The sequence below is a fragment of the Apis laboriosa genome, unplaced genomic scaffold, assembly GCF_014066325.1.
Source record: "Apis laboriosa isolate Shangri-la unplaced genomic scaffold, ASM1406632v1 scaffold13_cov153, whole genome shotgun sequence".
NCBI classification, from domain to species: domain Eukaryota; kingdom Metazoa; phylum Arthropoda; class Insecta; order Hymenoptera; family Apidae; genus Apis; species Apis laboriosa.
The window spans coordinates 3,032,225-3,051,510 of NW_025221370.1; the positions used below are offsets into that span (position 1 = coordinate 3,032,225).

Genomic DNA, 19,286 nt, shown 5'->3' on the forward strand with positions numbered 1-19,286 from the left:
ATATAGTAAATAAATATAGTAAATAAAAAAAAATATTTTAAATACAAAAGTTATAATTTTTAAAGATTTCCATATTCAATCATATTTAATATTAAGGAAATAAGTGGTTTACAAAAAATTAATAATCGAATGGAATAATACATAACAGGATATCGCGGTTAATGTCCAAAAATATTTTTTCTTGTTATATTTCCCGTTACTTAAGAAAGTATTAAAAAAGTATTAAATACTTAATATTAAAAATAAGTAAATTTTTTGAAATATAAGTGTTTTGCACAATTATATAAATATAATATGTTTTATACAATTATGTAAAAAAATTAATTATTTTATTAATTTATTTTATTGTGAATATATTATTTATATAATTTTATAAATTCTTTTATATGTACATGAAATTTTTATGTATCTCCGATCCATATTTATTTTTTACAATAAATATATTATTTTGTCAATTAAAATAAGAAATAAATATTATTATTAATGCAATAAATAATATTATTTATTTTTAATATTTTTGAAGTATGAAAATTATAAGATATATAATAGATACTATATATAATTCTATCAATTTTTATTATTAAAAAAAATTCTCATTTAACAATTAAAAATTATCTATAAATATATAGAGATATACCTATATAACTTCTAGCTAAATATAACTCTATATATCTCTATATATCAAATACTTATATATAAGCTATATGTAAAGGAACATGTATACTTCTTCATATCTTCCTGATACTTCACGCTTTGAAATCACTAAAGGAAATTTAGTTATTAATAATATAATACATAATTTGTAAGTTGTAGATAAAGATTGCTAAGAATGTTATTATTTTTAATAATTATAATTTATAATATATTAGTATTTTTTATAAAATAATTATTTCAATTGATCATTTGAATTTTATTTTTATTTTTTAATATATTACAAATAAAAATCACTATTTAAATACCAAATACATAACTAAAAAACTAGATTTATTGATTATATTTAATTATTTATATATATTTATATATATTTCATTTATTATTGAGAATTTATTATTGAGAATATTAAATTTCACATATTTTATAAAAAAGATTATTATTTATAATAATTAAAAGTTTATATTGTTAAAGAATTTTTATACATAAAAGAATAAAATTAATTATGTATTTACATATATACTTATACTACATATATTATATCTTTTATATTCAAAATGTTCATTAAATTGCATGATTGAAAAAATGTTATACTAATATCTGAATAACTGTTACATCTTTTACTGCCATTTCATTGACATATATAATCGCTAGAGAATAAAACGGCTTTCATAATTTGATAAACACGTACTAACTTGTCTATCATTTGCAGAAAACGGTGTCTTTAATGAATAGGAAAGTATATGATGAAGTAGGTTTTCACTAAATCGCGCCATATTTTAATTTGTATTATTTATATTTTTCATATATATTAATATTATAAAAACATGATCATACATATCGTCAAGTAAACGTACACGACTTACAAAATGTTATATTAAAATCTTTTTAAGATTTATATAATATTATTTATTTTATATTAAATAATGTTATTTCGAAATATGCTTATATAACCCTTTTTTAATTCTATTTAACGCATTAATAAATGTACAATATAACATTTTTCTTATCATTTTATATAAGTTATATAATTTATATCAGTAAATAATAAAAAATATTAACAGCGACAAGTTTATTATAAAAAACAAAACATATCAAATTTTCTATAAATCAGTTTTTTATCTTTCGATTGGATTATATGCGCTTGCGCATACAATCAAATTATAGTGTTATATAAGGCAAGAAATTTTGTTATTTTATCAGTTTACAAAGTGTTTGCCACTGAAGGTATTATTTTGCAAACGAATAATGAAACCACGTGTCTTAGTCACTACTAACACTGTACCATCAGCTGCTATAAATCTTTTGCGTACAAAGTAAGTATATATATATATATTTTTTAAATAATTATTAATATTTAATAATAAGTTCTTAACTTGAAAAAATGATTAAAACAAATAGTTAAAAGTTTAACAATGTTATTATATTCTTTTAATATTATAATTGTTCAATATTTATAAATTATAAATATATATATATTTATAATTTTTCAATATTTTATAAAGCAATTTTTTATTTTTTTATATATATTATAAATATTTAATTTTATATAATTATTAATATTAATTACGAAGTTTTACTGTTATTTATTACATGATGTATTAATTTTCTTGTTTGTTTAGATGTGATGTTACAATTATTCAAAAACTTGTAAGTGATCGTGAAGAAGTATTGCAAGCACTTCCAGATCATGATGCACTTTTTCTTAGTGGTCATATCAATGTGAATAGTGACTTTCTTGATAAAGCAGGTAAATATTAAAATATAATAATTTTTTAAATAATATAACAAATCATATTTCTTTCGCAGAATTTTGAATTTTAATGTAAATTATCGATAACAAGGTTAATCAAATCAAATTTTAAAATTTAATTATTTAAAGAAATATTTGTAATATAATAATAATGACAAATAATTAAATATCGTATTTCAGAATTTATAAATTATTTATTAATTTTTTAGTTATTATATAATATGTTATATAATATATTATACAATGATGTATTTTCAATTTAAATGAATAATTTTATATATCAAATATTTCTTAAAGCAACATTCAAGTCATATAAATTTATTTACAAATTTTCAATAATAATATAAATATTTATTCTTTTATAAATAAAAATAAATTATAAAAAAATATTAAAAAATTAACATAAATAAATAAAAATTAGGATCGTCCTTAAAAGTTGTCTCAACGATGTCAGCGGGTTATGATCATTTAGATGTTCCCGAAATTAAAAGAAGAGGTATTAAAGTTGGACATACTCCTATAGTTTTATCAGCTGCCGTTGCCGAAATGGCAGTACTTTTATTATTAAATGCAGCAAGACGAATTCATGAAGGACGTCTAAAACTTGAACAGTAATTAAAAACGAATTTAATTTTCTTTCGAAAATTTAATTTGTTAAAACAAATATCTATAAAAAAAAGTTTAAATAATAATTTTAAATGTAAAAAATATTAAAATTTATATGTATATTTTGTTTATTTAAATTCTTAAAAATTTAGCGGTAAAGTAGAAACACATGCACAATGGTTACTTGGTCAAGACTTAAGAGGATCGACAGTTGGCATTGTTGGTTTGGGCAATATTGGTCAAGCTATTGTTAAACGATTGAAAGGATTCGATGTAGGTCATTTCATTTATACTGGTCATTCTCGTAAAAAAGCAGGTATTTATGAATGATATATGTAAGAATAAAATATTTATCTTTAAATATGGATATTTTTATTTCAATTTTATTATATTATCAGGAGATGAGCTCGGAGCTGATTTCGTATCTCTTGATGAACTTCTTGCACAAAGTGATTTCGTAATTGTTGCCACTCCATTAAATAATGAAACTAGGGGATTATTTGATGATAATACTTTCAATAAAATGAAGAAAAATGCAGTGTTTGTTAACATTGCTCGTGGACAAATTGTAAAAACAGATGCCTTGATTAAAGCATTGCGTAATAAAACAATTTTTGCGGCCGGCCTTGATGTTACAGATCCAGAACCATTGCCACCAGATCATGAACTTCTTCAACTTCCTAATGCTAGTAAGAATTGTTAATTACTTAATAAATAAAATTAAATTATTTAATATTATAAATTCCAGGTAGAAATAATTTAATTTTTTTTACTTTTTTTATATCTTTATTAGATTTTAGTAAATTTTCTTTATATTCCATTTTATATTTTTATAATGTGAACATATTAGTTGATAGAAATATGTAGCAAAATTGTATATACATTAACAAATATAAAATTTATTGCAGTTATTGTACCTCATATGGGCAGTGCTACTGTGAAGACAAGAATTGATATGTCTCTTACTGCAGCACAAAACATTCTCAATGGATTAGAGGATAAGCCATTGGTATATGAATTATAACTAATATGTTCTCTTGAACATATGTGAAATATAAATTTTTATTTCACAATTTAAAAGACATTATTATATTAATTATACCATACAATAATATATTTTTAAAATATTTTAGAATATTAACTGATATATATAAATTTAACATGTACTTTAGTATTAGTTTTTTTTTTACATGAATTTATACTATTTATACATATAAAATTTCTATATCTCTTTAAATATATTTTGAAAACATTGAAATATTTTTGATATTTTGTGATAATTTTTTGCTCGTTATAAAAATGTTTAATATCTAGCATTATTTTTTATATTATCTTATAAAAAATGTTGGATATTTTTTTTTTTTTAAATGTCATATAAAAATGCTAATGAAGAGAAATACAGAGAAATTGTAAAAAAATGTAATTTAAATTTTTTGTAAATTAGAAAAAAAAATATACAATAATATTTCCACCTCATTATTTATAATATCTATTGATTACAAGTGTTACCAAATGCAAACTTTTGGTATTTATCACCCGTAATGCACAACAGGTAACCATCAGGCTTCCACTACTGCATTTTTTAAATTGCTTAGAATTGGATCAATTTTACTTTCCAAAGATAATATATGGCCTGTATTACAATTATGACTAGCAATAAAACTAATTACTAATGGTAACTTGTTCATTTGAACTACCTATAAAAATAAAATAGCAATTTACATTAATATTTATATAGACTCTTTTTTTTCTTAAAAAGCATTAAAATTTAAATAATATTTTATAATAATACATTTTTTTTTATTACCTGATAACTACTATACATGCATATAATTGTTTTATTTTTCCCTAATCCTAATTTACTTCCTTGATCTGTTGCCATGCCAAATGTAGATAAAAAACTTGCTCTCATAGCTAATTCTGGTGTTGTTTCATCAGCTACAGACACAACAGGTACTCCATCCCTATCTGTTATCAATATACTATGAAGTCCTTCCACACTACTTAAAAGTCCATAAAGAAATTTTCTTAATTCCTGAGATAAAAAAATATTAAAGATAATTAACATATATATTTTTTATATTATGATATCATAATATTAATATAAATTTAAATATCTTAATATTTGTTTCCAAAATATATATATTTTTTTACAAATATTTTATAGTTATTTTAGAATCGACTTGATTTATCATAACCTTAATATGAGAATCTTAAAATTTTTTTTAAAATAATGTAACATGATCAAAAACTTACTGCTGTCATTTTCAATATTTACAGAGATAAATATTATATAGTAGATTATAAATTTATATTAAAGTTTAATAGATCTTAAATATAAAGAATATTAACTATCAAATACTACTTTTGACAGATTGTCATATGATAAACGTAGAATGCGCGCGCATCGTTTAAATTACCATAATAAAAAAAAGTTTTGATAGTTGTAATTTAATTTCCGAAAATTTATAAAATATTTTTCTCATATTTCCTAAATTTAAAGATTAGTTTTATTTAATAAAATTTAATTTAATTATAATTGTAAATAATAATAATAATAATAATTCTAAATAATGATTTGGTTTATTAAAACATTTTTTAATTTGTTTGAAGTTTATCTTTACTTATATGATATTTATCTGAAATGTTTATTTTAAAGAAACTAAAAAACTTAAATTTATATATATATAGTAATATTAATTAGTAGTATTAAAAATTTGTTATATTAACAAAATTTTTATTACAAAATTTGATTAAGTCTAATAAAGTTTATAAATAAACAATCATATTATATATGTATTACATATGATAATCACAAAAAAATTGATAAATTATATTTTAATTGATTACATATAAACATAAATAAAATAACTATTTCATCATATAATATTTAAAAAAAAAGTTATGTATTTCTATAATTATTATTTTTGAATTTCTATACGTGAATTTGTACTATCATCACTTGAGCAACCTCCATACATAAACATTTTTGGTATATCTTGACCATAATATACTTTTGTATTCTGTGCTAATGCTTCATATTTTTTTAATTCTAAAAATTCTTTGGTAAGCAAAAGTCTATTTGCTTCAGCTTGCATTTTTGTTTGGTAATATTCAGCATCAGAATGACTTTTTTGTCTTGCTAAATGCATTTCATCTTCAATTGCTGCTATTCGTTGTAAAGATTCTTTTTCCATAATTTTTTGATTAAATTGTATTTTTGCTACTTGTGCTTCTTTTTCTGCTTCAATAACAGCTTTTTTTCTATCTGTTTCTGCATCTTTTTCAACAACTTTCTGATGTTGAATTGATATTAAAAGTTTTGTTTTCTCTGCTTCCCTATAATACATGTATACATGTGTATATATGTATATATAAGAATAATAATAATAATAATAATAATGATTCTAAAAGAATTTCTGAAAAAATCAATTAATAACTTTTATTATATAATTTAAACTTACATTAATTCATAATTTTTTCTCAAAGTTTCTGGAATTTTTGGTTTAGTAACTCTAACTGCATGAATACTTAAACCAGGTGCTAAATCATTTAAATCCTTTTGTAAAGCAGTTTTTAAATTTTCATCTATTTGATCAAACAAATCTATGTATACCTCATGTAATGTGTGTACAGAACAAAATTGATTTAATTCATGATGAATCTTATTAAATATTAATGTTTGATCATAATCTGCTGTAAAATTTCTTACCATATTATAAACTGTAAAATTAAAATAATCAATATCTTAATAATTTATAAATATAATTATTAGTTTAATTAATGATATCACCTACCACTATTTGCATCTAATATATTTACAACTTCTATACGATCAAAATAAATCATTACACCACCACTTGTTCCACATGGAACATTTTTTACTTCATCTGTTTGTAATGTAACTTGAACAGCACGATATGTTGTTAATAAAGGTATCATCATATGAAATCCAGGATTGCTAACTTGAGGTAATAATGCACCACCCTATATCATTTAAAAAAAATATTTATAATGTTATAAATTATATTTTTTATATTTATATATTTACTTACTCTAAAATATACACCAACATGACCTTCTTCTATTCGATGTAAAGAAAAATTGAAAACTATTGCTAAGCAGACACAAAAACATATTCCAATGATACTTTGATCAAACATGCTATTTGTTTGCTGAAATTGAAAAGTACTTTACTATATAAATTAAAATTATTATATATATTATAATATAATATAATTACATACAACAAATTATTAAAACAATTTAAATTTTATTAAAATTTTATATTGTATATTATTAATATTTATTATAAAAGATATTTAATAAAATAGCAATAATTTAAACAGTTATGTTATAATTTGTTTTATTTATAGAGGTTATATTTCGTATATATCACAAAGTTTTTAAAATTTTTAGAATATTATTTATTTATAGTAACAAATATATTAAAAAATAAATAAACTTACAGATTTAAGTTTTTACTAGTATACACGTTTAATATTTTATGTTTTAATTAAATAATTATAATATTTCGGACAAAATATCAATTTTTACTATAAATTAAATCGTTCGTAAAACTTATACTATATATATGCATTTAATAATTAAATTAATTTTTTTTAATTTCATTTGAATGTAATTTACATATACATTATGTATATCACATAATATTGATTAAAAAAACAGTAGTTTATAACCACTAAAATGGAACAATCTTAATCAGGGAAAAAATTTTGTAGAAGAAAGAAATAATTTATAATTTTTTATATTTTTCAATACTATTAAAAATAATTAATAAAATATTAATGATATTTTATTTAAGAATAGTATAATTTATTATACAATAATATTAAAATAATATAGTCATATATTTGAACACTACAGTAATATTTAAAATAGTATAAAATTATTTAAAATCTTTTTCGTTTAAATTATTGATAATTATTTTATGATCATTGTTATAAAAAGAACAATATAAATTACTTTATATGATAATCAATAATCTTAATATAAAAGGTATTTCTTTTTTACACATTTTTATTTTCTGTTTGTTTATTTTTGTTTGTTGATTTGTTGTCAGATTTATTATCAGATGTATTATCAGATTTGTTAGATTTACTTTTCTGAGATTTTTTGCTATTACTACTAGAAGTTTCAGTTTTAATCAAACTTTTAACATCAGCTATATTTTCATTTAGTGATTTTAATTCTTGTAATGCTCTTTTAGCTAATTTCCCTTCTGGTGTATCTACTGGTTCCAAAAGAAGCATAGTTAGAGATTTCTTTAAAAAACCTCCAGCTTCTTCAAGTCGTTTAACTAATTCAGCTGGAGAAATTTCCCGTGCATTATATTCACGATTCGCTAATAATGCTAATGGTAAATGTATTTCATATAACATAATTCCTAAAAAATTTTTTTACATTAATAGACTATATAATATTGATACATTAAAACTTAAAACGTATTTAATGTTATCGAATTCAAATTTTTTATCACTTCTATTTACATTAGTAATATATTTATTAACAAATGATTTGAATAAGTTATTTCATTAAAAGTACCTTTCAATCGAGATATTCCTGGTTCAACTATTTCCAGTAAATCGTACATTTCTCTACATAGATATGTCATACTTCGCATAACTTTCCTTTTCGGATTTGGCCCTGTTACTTCCTGTCGATACACATTCAATAATTTTTGCTTCAAAGATAACATTAAAAAATGATTCTTATGAAGAGATTTTGATAGTTTCTCTTTTAAATTTTCCATTACCTTGAAAATTATTAAAGAAATAAAAAATATAAACTGAAGTTCATTCATTAATATATATTAATCATTCGATTTTTGTTTAATACTAACTTTAATATTGTATTCATCCACATCGTCAACCAAATTTTTTGATATACTTAAAGAGGTTTTAATAAGACATCCTGATATGATCTTTTTACACTTATTGCATTGCCATTTCGTATTTTTGCTATATGGAAACTTTGTTAAAGGATCTTGCATTCCTACATAACCCTGCCTACATCGCGGACACAAAATACAACTCATATATGATCCCATTTCGTAAGGATCTTTGCATAAATCACATTCACATTCAAAATATTTTCCAGTGCGCAAATATTCTCTTCTACCTGTTGTTCCCTATCAATGAAACGCATAAATAAATAAATTCTTTTTTTAAATTGTTGTGTAATTTTATAGTTTTTGATAATTTTTAAAAATTCTATATGTTTCGAAATTTTCATTTTTTTAAATATCTCTTTACAATTTTATGCGTAGAGTTTTGATTCTTTCATAAGATGAAAATAAAGACGAATAAACGAACCAAAAGTGATGAAGTGTAATTGAAGAAAATTGTGTCGCCTTCTTTAATCGGTATACTAGCATATACGGTAAGATGAAAATTATCATCTGCAGTTACATGGACATTTCCCCTGCAGTCGTGAGCCATCAAGGAGGCTTCCAGATATAAACCTCGTAAAAGAAGTCCATCCATACCTCCTGGAGATCTGAGCTCGAAAGAATTAACATCTAAAATTCCGCACAATTGTTGTATAATCTCCGAAACAGATGGATCGTTTTCAGGAACAAAATTTAATGATTTTAAGACCTATTATTAAATCAAAAAATGAAAAAATATTATTATTATTAAAAATTGATGTTGTCACATTTTTTTATTATTATTTTTTATATCACTTACATTTACAATATTTATTTCTCTATCTTCCCAAACTATTGTATTTCTTCTTTTATTTAGATGAGATTCTAGAGATAGGACTTGTTTCCACAATTCTGGATCTTTTTGCTTTAATAACCATAATCTTAAAACAAATAATACAGCAGCTAAAGTATCTGTATTTTCTATCGACAATTCCATATTATTCTTAATAATTTCACATTCGTACGTTGAATGATAATACGCTCGTTCCTGAAACGATCAATAATCAAATAATAACAAATTTTTAATGTGATTTTTAATTTATATGCGGTAAATAATTATGAGTAATTTAATTTTTATATTTTTACCTCACAAGAAAAACCGCATAAAGTTACAACATTGCATCCTGAACAAATATAATGGAAATCTTGCTCGATATCTGGTAATACACTCAAACATTCGAAACATATCGGATCTTTCATACAAGACATTGGTCCAACAGCAACCGGATCTTCTCGAAGTATTACTTCTCCTGCTCTTAAATCTTTTGCCGCTTGTAAATACCTTATCAAAATAGAAAACGTTGTATAACATATTTCAAAATATATAACGTGATATGAAGTATAAAATTTATATCTAGTTTATAATTTATTCGATCATAAAATCTCTAAAAAAAAATAGAATAAAAATAATGCAAAAATCGAGGATATATACTTGTATGCGCGGTAATTATACGCTCAATGTTTACGTTTTAATTGAATTTAAATTGAAAAATTTATTAATATAATAATAGATTTTTCTAATAGATTCTATTTCAATGTCTTTAACAAATATAAGATATAATAAATTAAGTTAAATAATTTGTATAATTTATATGTTTGTACCTGCCTAATTTCTCTGAATAAGCAACTTTATATTTTAACGTGGAAGTTGCAACGTTTTTTGATTTTTCTTCCATCATCTTATATGTATATCACTTGAGCTATTTTCGCCAATTACTTGACTAAAATGTACCGATCTCATACGAAACTAACGATACTTAGACCCGTAAGAGTCTGACGATATCGTACATTTCCTATGGTTCGTAACTGACACCGAAATACAGGAAGTTGTAGCGGGAGCCGTGTCTCTTTCGTACTCTCGATTGCTATATTATTATTAGAAGTCGTAGTGTAGCCGCATGCTTGTCGAGTAGGTATTTGGCGACAAAACAATGCATTGCATTAGAGACTGCAATGTTCCATGGTCATTGCCATTTTAAATAAATTTTACTTTTTTCTTAGAAATTTAAATGTTAATAAATTTGAATATATTTATTAATTCCTATGAATATTTGTATATACATTCTATATTATTTCCGTTTGTTTTGATTATTCTAAGATCTGTTTATCTCTTGTTTACATCACAAAAGATAAATTTAAATTTTTGCAATAAAGTAAAATAATTTTTTAATTAGATAAAATTTTATTTTCTTTATTTGATTTTTTTTTAATAGTAATAGTAAATTACTTTGATCTTGAATATAAATTGAATATAAAATTCATAAGATAATTTATATTTGTAAAATGAATCATATAATGATACAACAATGATTTAGCAAAGCATATTTAATTGTCTATATATATAATTACATATCTTTATTAACAAATACATTCAATGTTATATATCTTTATTAATAAATATGATGCTTCGATATACAATAAATAAAGTTTATAAATTTTGGATTGATTCCTCAAGCTGAGCCAGAGATTCTTTAGCGACGATACCTATTTGGCCTTCCGCTGTATCCGATGGTTCAAAACATAAAATCGTTGCTGCTTCTTTCAAAATTTTAGAAGCTTCTATCATTTTTGATTTCAAGGCAGCTTTATCAATCACTTCGGCATTCCATTGTGTTTTAGCAGTAAAAAGTAAGGGTGCATGAAGCTCATACAATGTCATTCCTTTCATCAATAAAAATAAAATATTAATAACAATTCTTTAATAAAATATCACCTTTAGTAAGAATTAAGAATTGTAATTATTTAATTACAGTTTTATGAATATCTGAGGATTATAAATTGTATTATTGTTAAAATATATAATATATAATAAAAATATATAATAAAAAAGTGATAGATAATTATAAATCTTTACCTCTTATACGAGAATAGCCAGGTTCTATAACGTCGAGTACTTGAAGTAATAGCTTACACATATCGATCTTGTGTTCTAATACAACGTCTGGCAAATCTTCTAAAAGATAGTCTTCCACACGACCATACATTTGTGTCAATGAATGTCTACAAAAAAAAAACAGATACAATTAAATAGATAAATATATAAAAAATATTTTGGCATATATCATCATTATATGCATAAATCAATCACTCCATTAAATAATCAATAACAATTTAATTCATATTTATATATCGCATTGAATTATAATAATTGAATTATTAAAATTATATTTACCTCAACATTGTAAGAAAAGCATGTCGAGGATGTAAAACTGAACGATACTTTTTCGCAACTGTTTCTCTTTCTTGAATAGCATCAGCTCCATCAGCACCGCTGATGGCCTCTACTGCATCCACTTCCATTTGTATAATTTGTAATACTTTTCGAACGGCTGATCCTGAGGTCGAAAATTCGCAATGAGTACATTTCCATGAACTTTCTGGATCTGTAATATTTATAATAAAAGTTATTTATAATATAAGTTTATAATTGAAATAATAAATCAAGAATATTAATTATTCGCATAGTGTGATTAAAATCGATTATATTCTTATTTAATTATGCAAAATATTTACCTAAAGAATCCAAAGATAACACTATTCCATTATCACACTTATTGCATTTTAATGAAGACATATGCGTTCCAAGTTCAGTAGGATCTGAACATCTTGCACATGCACAAGCGAAATTTTTTCCTTCGAGAAGATGTTCTCTTCTCAACATCGTTGGAAGTAATGAATGTGTATAACTTCCGTAAAGTTCTCCACCCAGAGGAATTTTGAGCGTGGTACGCAATCGTATTCTGCGAAGGAAATTATTTTAAATATCAATTATTAATAATTATTCAATTAATAATAATAATTTAATAAATTATTTATATCATTATTTTACTTATAATCGGTTGGTGAAATGCTATGACAAGTGTTAGAAATACATGAGTGATTCATTAAAGCTACTCTAGGATAAATTGCTCTCGCGCTAAATCCTTTTGCTGTTCGAACTTCGAAAGTATTAATTTCCAAGATTCCGCATGCTGTTTGAATTTGTTCTTCTGAGAACCTGTAATAAGAGAAAAAAAATATAACTTGATAAATGTACCGCATAAAAATATTATTTTTTATGTTACACTATTAAAAAATTATATATAATTACCTCTCTAATTTAAGTTGTTTTCTTATATACTCTACAACATTAACTTGATCTGATTTCCACTGTTTCTTTTGGCTTCTTATTTTATTATGAGCTTCCATGTCCTTCACTTCATTCTTCCATCTTTCTGGATTTTTTTCCGATTCCAAAAGCAATCTCAATGGAGTTATACATTCTAATTGTGGTACTCCATTTTCATTTGTTTCTTCTAAAGCAGCTTGTACATTAAATTTCTCGTTGACTTGTGCGAATATCTACAAATAAAATGTACAAATGTCATAATTTATTATTTGATTCATGATACAAAATAGTAAATTGTATATTTTAACGAATATTTTAACATTTTTACATTTTTATTTTTAATGCATTTTTTTCTTTTTTGGTATTTTTATTAATTATTATGTTATATTACGCAAATTAGTAATACATCGTAAACATTACTAATTCTCATTAATTTATGTTCATGTAGGAAATGTTCATGTATAATTCAAAAGCAAGTGTTAAATATAGAAATATAGTTTCAAGAGATGCTAATTGTTTTTTAATTTTCATAATCGCTACCTGACATTCATAATCTTTATGTTGAGGTTGGTTCTCGCATTCTGTTGAACAAACAGGCCAACCGCATTTCGAGCAAAGAGGTTTTTCGTTCAATGTTGGAGGCCATGATACGTAGCAAGAAAGACATAAAGGATATGTTGCTGCTTTTGGTCCGACTATAAAAGGCATTTCTGTAATAATTTCTTCACCTGCTTCCAACTCCTTATTGGCTACCATATATCTAAAAAAAATTATTTTAAAATATTTAAACCATTATAATATTCAAATTATTTGTATTTAAAATTATTCATTTTACACAAACAAAAAATATTTTTTATTACTAATAATGATTTAATTACAATGACTTCTATCTAATTTCATTTAATTTCCTACCTTCCTACTTTATCATTTTGAAGAATTTTGTATGTTGTTGAACTTTTACCCATTAAATTGGATGTTTCCTAATAAAAAAGAGTGTTATTAATAAAACAATATTTTTTTATAATTAAAAAATTGATTTTTTAATTTCAAATTTTAAATTGTTGCTTTTATTTTTAAATGCGTTAAAATCATTTTTGTGCAATAAATTTAATAAATGAAAAACAATATTCTATACTATAGTTATAATAGCATACCAATATGATCGATTTCGTAAGATCTGTATACAGTTTCGTGTTATAAATTACTTCCTTGTTATCTTTTAATACTATGCAATAAATGATTAATGAATACTACTTCGTCTATTATAAGAGTATGACGCGAAATTCGAATATGCTGAATGCAAAGTTACAAGTGTTAGAAATAGTGATATGAGTAAATAAAATTATTGATGACGAAACAATAATCATTTTACACTTAAAAAAATTTGCTGATCTAAATATATTATTTTCGAATATATATTAATTATCTATATAATTAAATTTATCTATAAATTATAGATAATTAAAAAAAAATATATATTTACAAAAACAATAAATAAAATTAATAAAATAATAAAAATAAATAATTTAAAAAAAATAAAGTTAATTTATAGAAAAATGAAATTTAATCAATGTAATTATTTTTAATTAATACATACCAAGTTTTTTTGAGACATGATTGATTTAACACTCAATTAATATTGATGCCAAAACAATTTCCTCAAATTTCTTTGTTATATTGCACGCTTTCTTCGCATTCAAATCGAATCGCACGATCTATGAAAGTCAAAGGATGCAAACAGACTAAAAATTAAGTAGTGACGTTTATATATATAATCGTTTTATTAAAAATATACTACTCCGTGAAGATTGCCAAAAATATGATCTAGATATGACCATCGTCTTTCGGGAAGAGTCTCGATTTGCATAGAAATTGTAGCTACACACTGAATCGAGCTACCGGTCTATTTTGAGACTCAAAAATATATATGCAGTTTTAGCTTTTTTAATACTTTTACAAACTAATTGAAAAATAACACTATTTTACATAATTAAATAATATAAATATTTAAATAAATATATTTCAATTTTTACATCATATTTTTAATATTTTACGTGATGAAATAGTGAGTAGAATATACTTTATAAGTAGAATATATTTAAAGACAAACTGAAATGAATTATGATCGAAAATTTAAAATATAATTATTAGAATAATAAACATTAATTTGTAATTCTCTTCTTATAATTAAAAGATTTAGAAATAATATATATATAATTAATATATATATATAGAAATAATAAAAATTCATTATTGAATATAATTTGGTGATTATAATAAAGAATCAGTGAAAAAATGCTTTATGTCATATTTTTTTCTTTTTAACTATATTAATTCAAAAATTTAAAATTGTATAATTTAATATATTTTTTATTATAAAAAAACGATTTCACTTACTTACAATGTAACTACTATCTCTAAAGCATACATGAATTTAATAAAAGTTTTCAACAGCAACTTGTTCTTTTAAATTATTTATTATATATAAGGAAATTATATATATAAGTTTTAATACCAAAAAAATAATTTTAATTGCTACTTAATAATTTATTAATACTTGATAATCATATAAATTAAATATGTATTTAATTAGATAACTTTTAAAAAGATAAATACTTTTTTCTTGATATATTCTTATCTTTTATCTAGCGTTCAATACGTGGTACCAGATGATCAGGATATGTATGAAATCCATGTTTATGAGGGTGATCTTTAAGATTACGTAATATCTAGAAAGTAAATCAACATAAAAATTAAATAACAAAATGTATTTTATTTGATGAAAGATATATTTTCTAATAATATTTTCTTTTATATAAAAAAATTTTATACATATATTTTATTAATATTTATATATAAAAATAGACTCTAATTTGTTTAGAAATTAATTTGCGCAGGCGTAAGCTCAGTTGCGCGCAGGTTCCATCTTTCTCTCCTAGTTCACATATCGTCTCACGTACGCAACTTCGAAACGAAGTCATACACTTTTTTGCACTTGTGTCTTATAACATAAAACATCGGTAAGTATCAATGAATCACATTATTCGTACACGTTAGTTTTAAATTAGATTTTCTATTCTTACATTCAAAATACATAATTTACAAAAAATTTTTCATAAAGCCGGCATGAGTTGCTGATAATGTCGATTGTCGTCTAGCAGTGTTTTAAGAGATCGTTTTTATTAATTTTGTAAATTTATATGAATTTAAATATTTTATATTTTTATGATATCAATAATAATTTTTTATTTTTTATAACAAACATATTTTCATGCATAATAATATGAAATTCAAATTATTTATGAGAATTGGAAATCACTGATTTACGCCTTATGTAATACTAAGACAAGTCAATATCACTCCATTTTTGCTCTATATTATTGTTAAATTAATAATGTATTGTTACTTAGTATATTTTCTTATTTTTTTCAATAACTTTATTAATTCAATTCGATAATTTATTATTCTAATATATCTTTTAAAAATCGATTAAATAATTTGATATTTATTTTTTTTATTATATGTATATATTAAATATTACGAAATATGAATTGAATAATATTTTCAATAAATATTATATTATCTATGTATTATTAAAAATTTTTGATCAATTAAATCGTATTTTTCATATATTTTATTATTTAAAGAATATATTATAGATACATCATATTTATGATAGATTTAATCAATCATTTAATTATGATTATAATATCAATAATATAAATTTTATAAATTGATTTATAAAATGATAATATTATATTAGAAATCTGTTAATGTTTAATATTTTATATATTTATCTATAATTTAAAAATATATTTTTTAAAAATTATAATTAAAATTCATTTATAGAATATATGAAAATATATAGTTATATATAAAAATATACTCATTATTTGTAATGAAATAAAATAAATAATTATATTTAATATACATATATTATATATAATATTATATATATATTATTGTTATAAAAATAATGATTTTAATAATTTTATGTAATTATTTAATCTTTTATATAGATCATGGCTCCACCATCATATAATGATTTAGGCAAAAGTGCTCGAGATTTATTTTCCAGTGGATATCATTTTGGTCTAATTAAATTAGATGTAAAAACAAAAACAAAATCAGGTGTAGAATTTTCTAGTGGTGGAGTATCTAATCAAGATACTGGAAAAGTATTTGGTTCTTTAGAAACTAAATACAATATTGATGATTATGGATTAAAATTTAGTGAAAAATGGAATACTGATAATACCCTTGCTACTGATATTACTTTTGCTGATAAATTGCTCAAAGGTCTTACTCTTGGTTATGGCTGTACTTTTTCTCCACAAACTGGGTAAAATAAATATATCATTTAATCTTATCAATATTTTATACTTATTTATCAATATTTGAAATTTTCTTAAAATAAATTATATTTATATTTATATTATATTTATATTATATTTTTTATTATTATGATATTATTTCAAAAAAATATCTAATTATTTTATTATTATAGGACGAAAACTGGAAAATTAAAGACAGCTTATAAACATGATAATGTGTCTGCAGCTGCTGATTTTGATCTTAGTCTTTCTACTGGTCCTTTGGTAAATGCATCAACTGTTGTAGGATATCAAGGTAAGAATATATATTCTTTATTTATAATATAAACTTAAATTATTTTTAGCATAGTATGTAATATATTATTTGTTATTTTTAGTACAGAAGTTGATATTTGATATTTTTGATGTCATTGTTCCCATGTGATTTCTTATAATTCATTTAAATCTTTCCTTTTCTTATTCCCAGTATCCTGTTATTCCAGAAAAAAATGATGTAAGATTGTGATATAATAAAATAGAATGAATGAAACATGTTGCATTATAAAATGCTGATTAAATTGTAGGTTGGCTAGCTGGTTATCAGGCCTGTTTTGATACACAAAGAAACAAACTTACAAAGAACAATTTTGCACTTGGATATACTGCTTCAGACTTTACCCTTCATGCAGCAGTGTATGTATAATCATTAAATATTTATAAAGAAAATAATTTAAATATGTTAATTAAATATAATTTTTTAATATCTTATTTTGATTTATTTAGGAATAATGGCTGTGACTTTAGTGGCCTCATTTATCATAAAGTAAAACCAGAATTAGAAGGTGCAATTAATTTGGAATGGAATTCAAGTAATAATGTAACACAATTTGGAATTGCTACAAAATATAATCTTGATAATGATGCATCTATTAGAGCTAAAGTTAATTCTAATCTTCAAGTTGGTTTGGGATATCAACAAAAATTACGTGATGGTAAATAATGTTTAAAATTCATAAAATATATTTTGTTTTTTCTTTTTTAATTACTTTATAAATAAATATTTAATATATATTTAATATATTTATAAATAAATATTTAAATTTAATATTTAGGTGTAACTTTGACACTTTCTACAAATATTGATGGAAAGAATTTTGGATCTGGTGGACATAAGATTGGTCTTGCATTAGATCTTCAAGCTTAAATATGATTACAGACACGAAAGGACTTGATTCACTTTAAGGATCATTTTATGATCTTTGTGTCATAAAACAGTATCACATTACATGCTTCAGATAAAGTATTGCCTATAACATAAATAGGTTTATCCCAAAATAGATGCCACATATAATATGTATGAAAACGGTATGGTAACAATATCTTATCATGAACAATACGATTTATAAATTCTTAAATGAAATAGAAGTGTATTATTTTTTGTGTATAATTCTCTTATAATATTCGATTGGTGCAGCCTGTTACCAGTTCCTGTTAAATATACAGTCTTATAAAATTAAAGATTAATTAATTTGAATTTAATTATAAAAAATATAAATACATAAATAATATTAATTACAAATACGGATAAAATTAAATTAGGAAAAAAATATCTTTAAATTTTATTGCAAATATATTTTTTAATTTAATAATAAATGTTATCAAGTTTCAAAATAATTATAAATTCAATTTTTTAAATAAGAATACATAATTTGCTGCACATACATGATACATTTGGTAGCTATAAATAGTTTTAATAATCGAATTTATTGTAAAAATACTTGCACTTAATATTATATTAAATAAATAATTACATACAGGGACTTGAAATTAAATAATGTCAAATATAAAATACAATTACTTTTCTTTTACAAAATGATTCATTTCTGCCTCTGTAATTAATATAAA

At 22.0% G+C, this 19,286-nt stretch overlaps 6 protein-coding genes across 8 annotated transcripts; 2 read left to right on the forward strand and 4 right to left on the reverse strand.

Annotated features, from left to right (window-relative positions):
* Window positions 1-1,812: 1,812 nt before the first annotated feature.
* LOC122720936 (glyoxylate reductase/hydroxypyruvate reductase-like) lies at window positions 1,813-4,083 on the forward strand. Of its 2 annotated transcripts, none has more exons than XM_043948057.1 (6): window positions 1,813-1,967; window positions 2,274-2,401; window positions 2,877-3,015; window positions 3,163-3,326; window positions 3,409-3,699; window positions 3,919-4,083. In XM_043948057.1, exons 1-6 carry the CDS (start codon window positions 1,900-1,902, stop codon window positions 4,032-4,034), a joined length of 906 nt encoding a protein of 301 aa, XP_043803992.1. In that variant the 5' UTR covers window positions 1,813-1,899; the 3' UTR covers window positions 4,035-4,083. The 2 variants fall into 2 exon arrangements, with proteins under 2 accessions (XP_043803992.1, XP_043803991.1); XM_043948056.1 differs by having other exon boundaries at window positions 1,819-1,967; window positions 2,826-3,015.
* A 204-nt stretch (window positions 4,084-4,287) lies between these two features.
* On the reverse strand, window positions 4,288-5,417 carry LOC122721001 (ragulator complex protein LAMTOR3-A). The gene is made up of 3 exons (XM_043948170.1): window positions 5,267-5,417; window positions 4,818-5,045; window positions 4,288-4,707 (listed from the first exon to the last, which is right to left on the reverse strand). The coding sequence occupies exons 1-3, from the start codon at window positions 5,273-5,275 to the stop codon at window positions 4,570-4,572; spliced, it is 375 nt and encodes a 124-aa protein (XP_043804105.1). The 5' UTR covers window positions 5,276-5,417; the 3' UTR covers window positions 4,288-4,569.
* A 408-nt stretch (window positions 5,418-5,825) lies between these two features.
* LOC122720989 (erlin-1-like) lies at window positions 5,826-7,623 on the reverse strand. Its single transcript, XM_043948155.1, has 5 exons — window positions 7,480-7,623; window positions 7,066-7,185; window positions 6,808-6,997; window positions 6,475-6,733; window positions 5,826-6,349 (listed from the first exon to the last, which is right to left on the reverse strand). Exons 2-5 carry the CDS (start codon window positions 7,171-7,173, stop codon window positions 5,932-5,934), a joined length of 975 nt encoding a protein of 324 aa, XP_043804090.1. The 5' UTR covers window positions 7,174-7,185; window positions 7,480-7,623; the 3' UTR covers window positions 5,826-5,931.
* A 393-nt stretch (window positions 7,624-8,016) lies between these two features.
* Window positions 8,017-10,784, reverse strand: LOC122720950 (SET domain-containing protein SmydA-8-like). Of its 2 annotated transcripts, none has more exons than XM_043948087.1 (7): window positions 10,563-10,784; window positions 10,047-10,242; window positions 9,721-9,948; window positions 9,346-9,630; window positions 8,874-9,161; window positions 8,576-8,786; window positions 8,017-8,417 (listed from the first exon to the last, which is right to left on the reverse strand). In XM_043948087.1, the coding sequence occupies exons 1-7, from the start codon at window positions 10,637-10,639 to the stop codon at window positions 8,041-8,043; spliced, it is 1,662 nt and encodes a 553-aa protein (XP_043804022.1). In that variant the 5' UTR covers window positions 10,640-10,784; the 3' UTR covers window positions 8,017-8,040. The 2 variants fall into 2 exon arrangements, with proteins under 2 accessions (XP_043804022.1, XP_043804024.1); XM_043948089.1 differs by having other exon boundaries at window positions 10,567-10,772.
* A 546-nt stretch (window positions 10,785-11,330) lies between these two features.
* LOC122720910 (SET domain-containing protein SmydA-8-like) lies at window positions 11,331-14,885 on the reverse strand. Its single transcript, XM_043947988.1, has 9 exons — window positions 14,666-14,885; window positions 13,981-14,048; window positions 13,609-13,828; window positions 13,051-13,301; window positions 12,790-12,957; window positions 12,474-12,700; window positions 12,133-12,343; window positions 11,815-11,960; window positions 11,331-11,621 (listed from the first exon to the last, which is right to left on the reverse strand). The coding sequence occupies exons 1-9, from the start codon at window positions 14,681-14,683 to the stop codon at window positions 11,389-11,391; spliced, it is 1,542 nt and encodes a 513-aa protein (XP_043803923.1). The 5' UTR covers window positions 14,684-14,885; the 3' UTR covers window positions 11,331-11,388.
* A 1,091-nt stretch (window positions 14,886-15,976) lies between these two features.
* On the forward strand, window positions 15,977-18,801 carry LOC122721054 (voltage-dependent anion-selective channel-like). Its single transcript, XM_043948271.1, has 6 exons — window positions 15,977-16,088; window positions 17,088-17,410; window positions 17,576-17,697; window positions 17,966-18,074; window positions 18,165-18,373; window positions 18,494-18,801. The coding sequence occupies exons 2-6, from the start codon at window positions 17,091-17,093 to the stop codon at window positions 18,583-18,585; spliced, it is 852 nt and encodes a 283-aa protein (XP_043804206.1). The 5' UTR covers window positions 15,977-16,088; window positions 17,088-17,090; the 3' UTR covers window positions 18,586-18,801.
* Window positions 18,802-19,286: the final 485 nt, after the last annotated feature.

What these genes read in the sequence shown, in the direction of transcription:
- LOC122720910 (XM_043947988.1), bottom strand. An exon ending in ATAAAGATTATGAATGTCAG is followed by an intron (nt 13,302 to 13,608) that starts GTAGCGATTATG and finishes TTTTATTTGTAG; the next exon opens with ATATTCGCACAAGTCAACGA. An exon ending in GCTTTTCTTACAATGTTGAG is followed by an intron (nt 11,961 to 12,132) that starts GTAAATATAATT and finishes TTTTTTTTGTAG; the next exon opens with ACATTCATTGACACAAATGT.
- LOC122720989 (XM_043948155.1), bottom strand. Translation starts at nt 7,173, where the DNA reads ATGTTTGATCAAAGTATCATTGGAATATGTTTTTGTGTCTGCTTAGCA. An exon ending in ATGTTGGTGTATATTTTAGA is followed by an intron (nt 6,998 to 7,065) that starts GTAAGTAAATAT and finishes TAAATGATATAG; the next exon opens with GGTGGTGCATTATTACCTCA. An exon ending in AGAAAAAATTATGAATTAAT is followed by an intron (nt 6,350 to 6,474) that starts GTAAGTTTAAAT and finishes CATGTATTATAG; the next exon opens with GGAAGCAGAGAAAACAAAAC.
- LOC122721054 (XM_043948271.1), top strand. Translation starts at nt 17,091, where the DNA reads ATGGCTCCACCATCATATAATGATTTAGGCAAAAGTGCTCGAGATTTA. An exon ending in AACTGTTGTAGGATATCAAG is followed by an intron (nt 17,698 to 17,965) that starts GTAAGAATATAT and finishes ATTAAATTGTAG; the next exon opens with GTTGGCTAGCTGGTTATCAG. An exon ending in TTTACCCTTCATGCAGCAGT is followed by an intron (nt 18,075 to 18,164) that starts GTATGTATAATC and finishes TGATTTATTTAG; the next exon opens with GAATAATGGCTGTGACTTTA.
- LOC122720936 (XM_043948056.1), top strand. Translation starts at nt 1,900, where the DNA reads ATGAAACCACGTGTCTTAGTCACTACTAACACTGTACCATCAGCTGCT. An exon ending in GGACGTCTAAAACTTGAACA is followed by an intron (nt 3,016 to 3,162) that starts GTAATTAAAAAC and finishes TTAAAAATTTAG; the next exon opens with CGGTAAAGTAGAAACACATG. An exon ending in TCTTCAACTTCCTAATGCTA is followed by an intron (nt 3,700 to 3,918) that starts GTAAGAATTGTT and finishes AATTTATTGCAG; the next exon opens with TTATTGTACCTCATATGGGC.
- LOC122721001 (XM_043948170.1), bottom strand. An exon ending in GCATGTATAGTAGTTATCAG is followed by an intron (nt 4,708 to 4,817) that starts GTAATAAAAAAA and finishes TTATTTTTATAG; the next exon opens with GTAGTTCAAATGAACAAGTT.
- LOC122720950 (XM_043948087.1), bottom strand. Translation starts at nt 10,639, where the DNA reads ATGATGGAAGAAAAATCAAAAAACGTTGCAACTTCCACGTTAAAATAT. An exon ending in GAGAAATAAATATTGTAAAT is followed by an intron (nt 9,631 to 9,720) that starts GTAAGTGATATA and finishes ATTTAATAATAG; the next exon opens with GTCTTAAAATCATTAAATTT. An exon ending in TGGATGAATACAATATTAAA is followed by an intron (nt 8,787 to 8,873) that starts GTTAGTATTAAA and finishes ATAATTTTCAAG; the next exon opens with GTAATGGAAAATTTAAAAGA.